The sequence below is a fragment of the Bison bison genome, unplaced genomic scaffold (genome assembly GCF_000754665.1).
Source record: "Bison bison bison isolate TAMUID 2011002044 unplaced genomic scaffold, Bison_UMD1.0 scf7180017864487, whole genome shotgun sequence".
NCBI classification, from domain to species: domain Eukaryota; kingdom Metazoa; phylum Chordata; class Mammalia; order Artiodactyla; family Bovidae; genus Bison; species Bison bison.
Window position 1 is genome coordinate 9292406 of NW_011495047.1, and position 10244 is coordinate 9302649.

A 10244-nucleotide genomic window follows, 5' to 3' on the forward strand; every position below is an offset into this window, starting at 1 on the left:
TCTAGATAGGGAGATGTTTGCTAGAAGTTTCCTTAAGGGCCTCCAATTTATTTGACAGATGCCAAATCATCTAAGCAGAAACACCAGTCATGTAATCTCTATACGCTGAGGTGCCAGGGGAAAGGGGATAAGGCGGCCAGGTTCACAGGACATCAAAAGGGAGCCCAGCCTGCCTCATTGCCTGCGATTGCACCATTAAAAGGGCATTTTATTTGGTGGAAAGTTGGCTTCTCTCAGAAACTTCTTTGAGTATGCAAATTCTGGAGTCGTGTTGGTGTGAAGCAATCATCAGCCTTCATATCTCAAGGTGAAGGGGTTTAGCAGAGAATTTCTGGAGAATGCAGGGTCTTGAGGGAATGGGGAAGAGATGGGGAAGGAAGCAGGAATCCAGAAGCCTGGAGCAAGGCCTAGGGACACTGGCAGAGACCCCTGGGCAATGGAGGCAGGCAGGTCTTGGAAGACACGGGCAGAAACCCATAATTCAGGAGATCCAGTTCCAGAGGCTGATCTGGGCTCTGGACCAGTCCGGCCAACCTCCGCATGGTCCCTGCCTCCTGTGAGGAGCATGACTGACCCAGGCCAGACCCAGAGCAGCAGAACTAGGACCCTGTCTTCTGAGTCCCCAGTCTAGTGCTGCTCCCTGGGGCCCGTGCTCTGTCACATCCAGCCAGTGCCAGTTGCCTGAGGGCCACCAATCCGGGGGACTCCCTTTGGGGTTAACTTTGCCATCTCTGAAGCCTTTTTATTTTTTGAATTATGTATTGCTTTTTAATTTATTATTTTTCTGTGTTGTGCAGCATGTGGGATCTTAGTTTCTCAGAGATTGAACCCGTGCCCTCTGCATTGAGAGTGCAGAGTCTTAACCACTGAACCACCAAGGAAGTCCCTCTGAAACCTTTTTTTAAAAATGCACAAACTGGGAATTCCTTTGTGGTCCACTGGTTAAGGGCTCTGCGCTTTCACTGCCAGAGCGTGGGTTCAATTCCTGGTCAGGGAACAAAGATCCAGCAAACACAGCCAAAACAAACAAACCAACCGCACAAATCCTCCAAAGAGTAATGTCTAAAGTTCCTCTCCCCTTCCTGGGAAAGAGTTTATGGGGTATGTGAGAGTGGAGGACCAGGGTGGGATGACAACCCATGGGATGAGGTCGGGGCAGGCCTGGGTGAAGGTAGCTGTCTTCTGAATCTTGGAGCAAGTCCTGAGAAGAGTTTTCCAAGAGAAAAAGAGAGGCAGAGGGAGAAAGAGCCAGAGAGAGCCAGAGATCGAGACAGAAATGGAGAAAGAGGGAGACAGACACATACAAGCGACGGACCCCGGGGACAGAGCGACGGGGAGCCTGAGGCAGTTAGGGATGGAGAGAGAGATTGGGATATTAGAGGCGCAGTAGGAAAGAGGGAGTCCCTGCCCTGACCCCAGCCCTTCTGCAGAATCCCCTTGAAGAAATTTAAGTCCATCCGTGAGATCATGAAGGAGAAGGGCCTCCTGGAGGACTTCCTGAGGACCTACAAGCACGACCCGGCCCAGAAGTACCGCTTTGGTGACTTCGTTGTGGCCACCGAGCCCATGGACTACATGGACGTGAGTCTTGACCCTCCCCTGGGGCTCCCCCTCCTCCTGCTGCCAAAGGCTGAGGGCCAGGCCTGGGCTGTGAGCTGCACTCTCCCTCTCTGCACCCTCCCACTCACCCCCTGGAGGCTGCCCCTGTCTCTCAGACCTGCCTGCCAGCCCGGAGACTTCATTGCCTGAGAAAGCACGGAGGGACCCCTGATGACCTGGCAGCTGAGTCCACGCAGACTTTTGCTGCTGCCCCAGGCGGGCTCAGACTGAGGGCCCTCTGGGCAAGTGTGGTTCTGGGCAAGTGTGGAGGGCAGACTCGAGCCCCTGCTTGTGGTGTGGGCTGTGGGGCTGGCCACTCTGCTGCTCTGGCCATGGAGAAGGCTGGGCCTGATGGGAAGAACACTAGAGTGACTGGCTCCAATGCCCCCACCACAAGCAGGACCCACCCCCCGACCCCCACCCAGAGCTAAGAGCCTGCCCCATGTCCCTTCCTCCCCACCCAGGCTGCTTACTTTGGCGAGATCAGCATTGGGACACCACCACAGAACTTCTTGGTCCTTTTTGATACCGGCTCCTCCAACCTGTGGGTGCCCTCTGTCTACTGCCAGAGCCAGGCCTGCAGTGAGTGCTGGGCTGCGGAAGGGAGGGCATTGACACCTGTTGGGGAAAGGCTGCACTTTCGTAAAGATTGCTGGGGGGCGGGGAGGTGGGGTGAGCAGGGAGCTCCAGTCCTGGAAAGGTCCAGGGATTTGTCCAGTGTCACACGGCACATGTCCCACCCAGAGGGAAGGAACTGGCCATGAGCCTGGGTGGCCCCTCTCTGATTACCAGGACATATTCCTTCACCTACTCCAGCCTAGCCCAGCTCACTCCACCTCGTTCTGTTCACTCTGGGCAATGCCATTCTGGCCCGCTCCACTCTACAACACTCTTTCTATGCTACTCCCCCACCACGATTTACTAAGTTCTCACTGAACTCTCCCAAGGACCCGGGAGAAGGACATAGACGTGGTCCTCCTCCTGTCACTGTCTTTGGAGATGCACACTTCCTAGGGCGGGCCTGGCCCCTGCCAAAGCCTTGGGGTTTGGGTCTTGACACCTCTAGTCCAGAAGGTCCCTCACTGGCCCCATCCTAGGCTGTCTCAGGATCCTGGTATGGCCAGCTTCTCCCCTGGGGTGAGGGAAGTTTCAGGGAATACCCTGGAGGTCCATTCACTCCTTCATCTGATGAGTAATTTCTCGACACTTGCCGTGTATCAGGAGATCTGCTGGGGGCCAGGAAGATGGAGATAGATACTATACAACTTGCCCACACTATAGTCCTAGGGAGGTCATCATCCTAGGGCATCTGACGATTCTGTGATTATGTTAGGTTGGGGGGGTGGGTGCTTTGGGGTCAAGGCTGCCCAGTTCTTAAGGGTCTTCTGATGCCAGGAATGTCAATTGGCTACCATCTGACTCCTTGGCCTGTAGGTGGAGGGGTGTGTGTGTGTGTGTGTGTGTGTGTGCTGAGGCTATAGGATGTGAGTACAGGCTGGGAGACAAGTGGGCAGCCTTGCAGACCTTAGAGGGGGCCAGCATGACTTCCCCGAATTTTCCCTTCCCTGCAGCCAGCCACACCCGCTTCAACCACAGCCTATCCTCCACCTACTCCACCAATGAGCAGACCTTCTCCCTGCAGTATGGCAGCGGCAGCCTCACTGGCATCTTAGGCTATGATACTCTGACGGTGAGTGATGCTGCCGGCTGAGCCCTCACCTCTTCCTAGGATATAGGCAAGGTAATTTGGGGCTGTGAACTCGATTCTAACCTCATAGTTCTGAGTCTGATGGGGAGACTTAGACGGAGGCCTTTGAAATACATGGGAAACACCCAGTGTTCTGCCATTGTTTGTTGTTGAGTTGCTCAGTTGTGTCTGATTCTTTTGCAACCCCATGGACTGTATAGCCCACCAGGCTCCTCTGTCCATGGGATTTCTCAGGCAAAAATACCGGAGTGGGTTGCCATTTCCTTCTCTAGGGAGTCTTCCTGACCCAGGGATTGAATCCATGCCTCCTGCATTGGCAGGCGGATTCTTTACCACTGAGGCACCAGGGAAGCCCATACTCTACCATACAGGCCAGAAAATCATAACACTAGAGACTCATCGAGGAACGGCCTTGGTGGTCCGGTGGTTAAGACACTGAGCTTCCAATGCAGGGGGCTGATCCCTGGTCAGGGAACTAAGATCCTGCATGCTGTGAGGTGCAGCCAAAAAAAACAGAAAAGGCTCATCCATTCACTCATCGACCCCTCACTGTGGGCCACCACGTGCCAGTCGCTAGGACACAGAATGACTGGGATGACCTGCTCATTTTCCTTAAGAAGCTTAAAGCCTTGGGGAGAAGCAGGTTGGGATGGGCGGGGCTGCAGCAGGTGAGGGTGGCTCCTTGGAAGAGAAAGTGGCTTTCGCAAACCTGTCAAGAAGCGAGGTGGCAGAAGTGAGGGAGGGATGAAGAACAGACAGATGGGTCTCAGGAGGGGGATCCAGAGGGGGGTGTGTGGAGTTACATTCATCACTTCCCATCCTCTGCATCCCCTCCAGGTCCAAGGCATCAAGGTCCCCAACCAGGAGTTCGGCTTGAGTAAGACTGAGCCGGGTACCAATTTCCTCTATGCGAAGTTTGATGGCATCATGGGCATGGCCTACCCCTCCCTGTCCGTGGATGGGGCCACCACCGTCCTTCAGGGCATGCTGCAGGAGGGTGCCCTCACCAGCCCCGTCTTCAGCTTCTACCTCAGCAGGTAAGGAACTACCTGGCAGTCCCTGGCTCCCAGCCTACTAGCTTCCACAGGCCTGGACAGCTGAGGTTCAAACACTTCGGAGTTTGGAGGCAGGCATTCCCAGCAGGCATTTGGCAGGACCTTTCCTCCTGGGCTTCTGACTCTTCCTTTCCCGCGCTCCCCATCCCCGCATCTGTCCCCAGCTCACTCGGTCTCTTCTTTGTGTTTCTTGGCCAAGACAGAATCTCCCCTTCCTCCGGCAGAACTCTGCCTGGAGCATTGTTGCAGCTTCTCCTACCCCTATGGGACTTCCCTGGTGGCTCAGATGGTGAAGAATCTGCCTGCAATGAGGGAGACCGGGGTTCAATCCCTGGGTGGGTAAGATCCCTTGGAGAAGGGAATGGCAACCCACTCGAGTATTCTTGCCTGGAGAATTCCATGGACAGAGGAGCCTGGTGGGCTACAGTCCACGGGGTCGCTGTGAGTCAGACACGACTGAGCAGCTAACACTTTCACTTTTCTCCTACCTCTAGGGCTAACTGCCTGCCCAGAGCTGCAGTGAGTTCACTTCCTTCTGACCAAATGTTTTCTACCTGGACACCTCTTTTGTGTAATAATCTATTCTTCATCTCCTTTGATCTATTGTTCTAGCCAGGTCTTCTGGCCTCAGTCCACCATGAACTCAAACAAATTGTTGTTCTTACCACAAACACAAGCAAAAGTGGTTATTTACGTGGATGGGCCCTGGAGCCAAGTGGTGGGAAGGGGTGGGTGGCCTGGAGGGGACTTTCCATCTTTCCTCTCTAGAATTAGACAACCACCTTCTAGAGATAGTCAACATCTACTCTCTGGGGCTTAGTCATTTGAACCCGACTTTCAACAATATTATCCTGTTACTAAGGTTGCTGACCTCTGTTTACAAGTACTCTTGAGTTTAGCCCGGAGGATCGCTGCCCAGTGCTACACTCCTGCTCGTCTACTGTCTAACAGGGAGGTCGTGCCCTCCACTCCCCCTGGGCCCCTCCTCCCTCCAATTCCAGCAAAAAACAAACTGGGCCCCGGTCAGGCTCCTGCTGACACGCTCCACCAGCAGCATGAAGTGAAAGGCAGAGGAGAGAGGTGGGACAGGGCTGCAGGCCAGATGACCAGAGGCTTTCCCAGAGGAAGCGCTTGGTGGAGCGGCCTCATTTGAGAGCTGGAGGCACTGGGAATTCCCAGCCTTGGTCAGAGGTGGGGGACACAACATCTGCCCTTAGGGAGTCCCAGTCTGAGGGGACACAGCCCTGCCCTCAGGGGTTCCCAGTCTGAGGGGAGACACAGCCCTGCTCTCAGGGAGCCCCAGTCTGAGGGGAGACACAGGCCTGCCTCAGGGGTTCCCAGTCTGAGGGGAGACACAGCCCTGCCTCAGGGAGCCCCAGTCTGAGGGGAGACACAGCCCTGCCTCAGGGAGCCCCAGTCTGAGGGGAGACACAGCCCTGCCTCAGGGAGCCCCAGTCTGGAGCCAGGGCAGGACTTCTATTTTCTTGCCTTTCCCACAGCCACTTCCTGACTCACCTTTCACTTTACATTCTGCAGCCAACAGGGCTCTCAGGACGGGGGAGCAGTCATCTTTGGGGGTGTGGACAGCTGCCTGTACACAGGGCAGATCTACTGGGCCCCCGTCACTCAGGAGCTGTACTGGCAGATTGGCTTTGAGGAGTGAGTCTGCGGTGGGCCCCAGGGGTGTGGGCACTTCATTCGGGCAGGATGTTGCACACACACATCCAGGTCTTGGGGTTTCAAGACCCTGGTTGGCCTGGAGAAGGTGGGTGTGATGGGGACAACACAGGAAGAGGCAGGGTCTGGAATCCCAGACATTTAAGGCCCTAGGGCTTAGAGATTAGAAACTGGGGTGTGTGGGGGGAGGGACTAATTTACTCAAAGTATTTACAACGAATCAATAGCCCTGGCCATCAGTCTTTCTAGAACTATCTGTGGAACTTTTTAGAAACAGAATACATGGCCATTCAGGTGGACTTGGACAGACTGTTATGAGGCTGAGGGGTGGGTTGGATTGACCTCTGTAGAATCTTTATCTTCCTGAGGCGTACCTTGATTCGGTGGCTGCGGCCCAGCCCCTAGCTGCCCTGACCTGGGAGGTGCTGAGACTGCCCATCTTCTCACCATTTAGGTTCCTCATTGGTGACCAGGCCACGGGCTGGTGCTCCACAGGCTGCCAGGCCATTGTGGACACCGGCACATCTCTGCTCACGGTGCCCCAGCAGTTCCTGAGTGCCCTTCTGCAGGCCACGGGAGCCCAGGAGGACCAGTATGGACAGGTGCATGCGGCGGAGGCGTGCCCTTTCCCGGGGAGAGGCCAGGGGGCATTTATGGTTTTTCCTGGGAGCACAGGAATAGCCTGATTTTTGGCCTCTGTGCTTCTCGCTGTCTCCTGGCACTGGAGGTGGGGGCCCTGGGATGACTGGGGTGGGGGCTGGCTGGGGGCCGAAGGCTGATTCAGGGGGACCAGATGCCTGTGCTGGTATGGGAGGTCACTAATAGGCAGAATTTCCTCTGAGCTTCAACCTCTTAGAGGAAACAGTTTAAACACCTGTTGGGCTTTGCAGTAAGAGCTAAATAACTAGAATGTGGGACCAAGCCCTAGAGCGACAAGGAATAACTCTTGAATCCAGAGCTCCTTCACCTCCACCTTGGGAGGTGGATGGGGCAGGGCCCTGCCCCATCCTTACCGCCTCCTGAACCTACCAAAGGGTTTGCATAATTAAGGTATTCTCACTAACTTTGGTGGGCTGATGAGATATATTTTCTACACACCTGTGTAGTTTATTTATGTATTATTTTAATTTTTATTGGGGTATAATTGCTTTACAATGCTGTGTAAAGCTGTCCAACAAAGAGAATCAGTTAGAGGCATGCATATATCCATCCCCTCCCTCTTTGACCTCCCACCCGGCCACTGCCATTCCACCCCTCTAGTCACCACAGAGCACCCAGCTGAACACCTTGTGCTATACAGTAGCTTCCCATCAGCCATCTATTTTACACAGAGTAGTGCATCAGACCTATTTTAAAAGGACACTTGCAGGGAAGAGGTGTAGATTTAAACTTTCATGGGGGAAATTCAAGAAAGAGGCATGTCTTGAGAAACATGACTCAGGTCTCCCCACAACCCACCCTCTGTACAGCAGCTTCTACAACTTGGAGGTTCTGTACTCGAGTCCTCATGGGTTACACCAGCAGTATTGGTGTTGCAGCCTCCAGTCCAAGAGCAGACTTGGGGCTCGGGCCCAGGACCCCAGGGGCTGCAGTGATGGGGCTGGCAGGTCCTCTTAGCGGGGAGATGAGGCAACCCGGGCGCTGTTCCTCTCTGCAGTTTCCTGTGGACTGTAACAACATCCAGAACCTGCCCACCCTCACCTTCGTCATCAATGGTGTGCAGTTCCCTCTGCCACCCGCCTCCTACATCCTCAATGTAAGTCCTGGTTACTGCAGGCTGAACCAGTGGGCAGAAGGTCAGGGATGGAGGTGGGTGAGGGGTGGGAGGAAGCTGTGAGGAGCCAGAAACACTGGGTCCCCTTAACTGTGCCATCTCCTTGAAGCATTGATTTCTCTTCCCCTCTCATGGATTTTAAACCCCCTTCTCTGGAACCAGGCTGTGAAAGAGCAGAGCAATCATCTATTAATAATAATTGTTATTAATTAAGGGGGAGAGGCACTGGCTCTCTGTTGAGCACTTACAAGAGTCAGCCACCAAGTGAAGCACTTTGTCTACATTTTCCTGATGACTCGTCATAACATTTAATGAGGGAGATATGAATTTTTATTTTACAAGTAAAAACTTGGAGGTTCCAAGAGGTTAACTCATTGGCCTAAAGCTACATAGTAAGGGTGAAGCTAAGGTTTGAACCTAAGTTGATCTGGCTCCAAGGCTTTACTACCAGGAGTTGAGGAGATCCTGCAGAGGGAGGGCCCTTGCAACCTGCCCTCAGCCACAGTTGGCCTGTGAGGCCTCAAGGGTAGAAACACTGGCTCATCCTTTTCTGTATCTGTGCTGCTGGCCTGGGGCTCTGGGCTGAGCAGTGCCCGGTCCACCTGTGAGCTGATGAATGAGTGTTGCCTTTGTGTGTTGTGCAGAATGACGACAGCTACTGCATCCTGGGGGTGGAGGTCACCTACATACCCTCCCAGAATGGCCAGCCCCTGTGGATCCTTGGGGACGTCTTTCTCAGGTCATACTATTCCGTCTATGACCTGGGCAACAACAGGGTGGGCTTTGCCACGGCCGTCTAGACTCAGTGCCTGGACTCCCGGGCTTCCTTCTCCCTCTGGACACTCCACCCTACAGGGGGTTCTCTCTGCACTTCCTCTCTGCATTTAGCCTCCCTTCTCTGGGCTCTGGACTTTCTCTAATAATAAACAGCTCTTCTCCACGTTGGCCATCCTGTTGTTTTTAGAGGGCGGTCGCAGCCTGTGAGGCTCAGGGAACGGGACAATAAGAACCAGAGGCAACTTTGTCTCTATTGGACCATGTTGTCCCTGAGTTTCTAGGAGGTTCGTCGTGGGTCACTGAGTTTCTAAGAGAAATAGGGCATGAGGTAGGCTTGGGGGTGGGCCATGTACCCCTCAAAGTTTGGAGTCTCTTCACAGCTTCTCTCTGGAGAGGGAAGACAGGGGTAGTGGCATGCAGGCACGGCATGCCTTTGTAAGGGACAATCCAAAATGCTCTGCTGACCTAATTTACCAAACTACCACCAGAGTTACCCCACACATATCACTAGCAGTGTGACTAGGGGTCCCATGTGTCTTAAATCTAGGCTTCTTCCTCCTTATCTGTGATCAAGTTTGCCCTAGGAGCTTTCAGAAGAAGGCTGGAGGACAATGAGCATTGTAACAGATGTGGGTCCTTTAGGGAGACATCACGTGATGCCACCAGAGCATCTTGTGACGTGCATCACGGGAGGGTGACATGAAAAGGTCAGGAAGTTTCTCTGTTCAGCAACATGGTGGTGGTGTACCTGCAAGCTCCAGGTAATGAGGTCTAGGTGGGGAGGGCCCCCACCTAGATAAATGGAGAACTCATGATGGGAGAGGAGGTGGGCTCCATTTTATAGTCATATTTCCTTCACCATGCTGATCAACCTTGTTCCTTATGCTCAAGACCCAGGTCTGGTACCCCATTCCAAACCAGGAGGATGAGGGTTGACACAGAGGGGTTTCTATGGCAACAACACACCATCTGGGACCCTACCTCTTTCCTAGACTCCAGGAAAGCCAGAGCACTGCACGCCTCTCACTGGGGTCAAATAGGCCACAGGGCATATTGTGATGATCTGTGGTTCGTGACATTACTTTCTGAAAGAGAAAACTTGCAAAAGGGGTAGAAACCAAGTGGATCAAAGTTTCCAAATTAAACGCCAAGTCTCAGCACAGGCCTGAGCCAGCAGGGTGGGACTACAAATCCCGACGTGCCTAGCAGAGCCGTCGCCCAGCAGGGAGGACTACGTTTCCCAGCGGGCTCTGCAGCAGGCAGACGGGCGGTAGGGCGGGGAGGGGCGGAGCCGGGAGGGGCGGGGCCGCGGGGTAGGGTGCTGCCCTCTGCCGGGCGCGGCGGGAAGTGAGTGCCGAGTGACAGCAGGAGCCCCGGCGCCGGGCGCGGGGCTCGGTGACAGCGGAGGCGGCGGCCGCGGGCTGGACGTAGGGAGCGGCGGCGGCGCCGACGGCAGAGGGCAGGGCGGACGGGGGCGGGCCTCCCCGGTGGCGCGGAGCCGGAGGAGCCCGGGAGGGGGCGGCCGGTGCAGCTCTCGGGCCCGACACCTGAACTTGGGACAAGTTGCCGGAGTCGCGGGGCGCGGGCGGCGGACGGATTGACCTTCATAGCTAGGTGAGCGGGACCGGGGGGCAAGGGGGGCGCGGAGGGGCCT

The 10244-nt window shown here is 54.8% G+C and overlaps 2 protein-coding genes across 3 annotated transcripts in view; both read left to right on the forward strand.

Annotated features, from left to right (window-relative positions):
- The window catches only part of PGC (progastricsin (pepsinogen C)), a 10421-nt gene extending 1665 nt beyond the window's left edge, over positions 1-8756 (forward strand). Inside the window, exons 2-9 of the mRNA XM_010863184.1 lie at positions 1431-1581; positions 2064-2181; positions 3171-3289; positions 4145-4344; positions 5899-6021; positions 6494-6641; positions 7697-7795; positions 8458-8756. Coding sequence (XP_010861486.1) covers positions 1431-1581; positions 2064-2181; positions 3171-3289; positions 4145-4344; positions 5899-6021; positions 6494-6641; positions 7697-7795; positions 8458-8613 — 1114 coding nt within the window. The 3' untranslated portion in view covers positions 8614-8756. The remainder of the gene's footprint in view (positions 1-1430; positions 1582-2063; positions 2182-3170; positions 3290-4144; positions 4345-5898; positions 6022-6493; positions 6642-7696; positions 7796-8457) is intronic.
- A 1193-nt stretch (positions 8757-9949) lies between these two features.
- Positions 9950-10244, forward strand: part of TFEB (transcription factor EB) — a 49138-nt gene continuing 48843 nt past the window's right edge. For both annotated transcript variants that reach the window (XM_010863190.1, XM_010863187.1), the window contains exon 1: positions 9950-10204. The gene's annotated coding sequence lies outside the window, so the exon portion shown is untranslated. The remainder of the gene's footprint in view (positions 10205-10244) is intronic.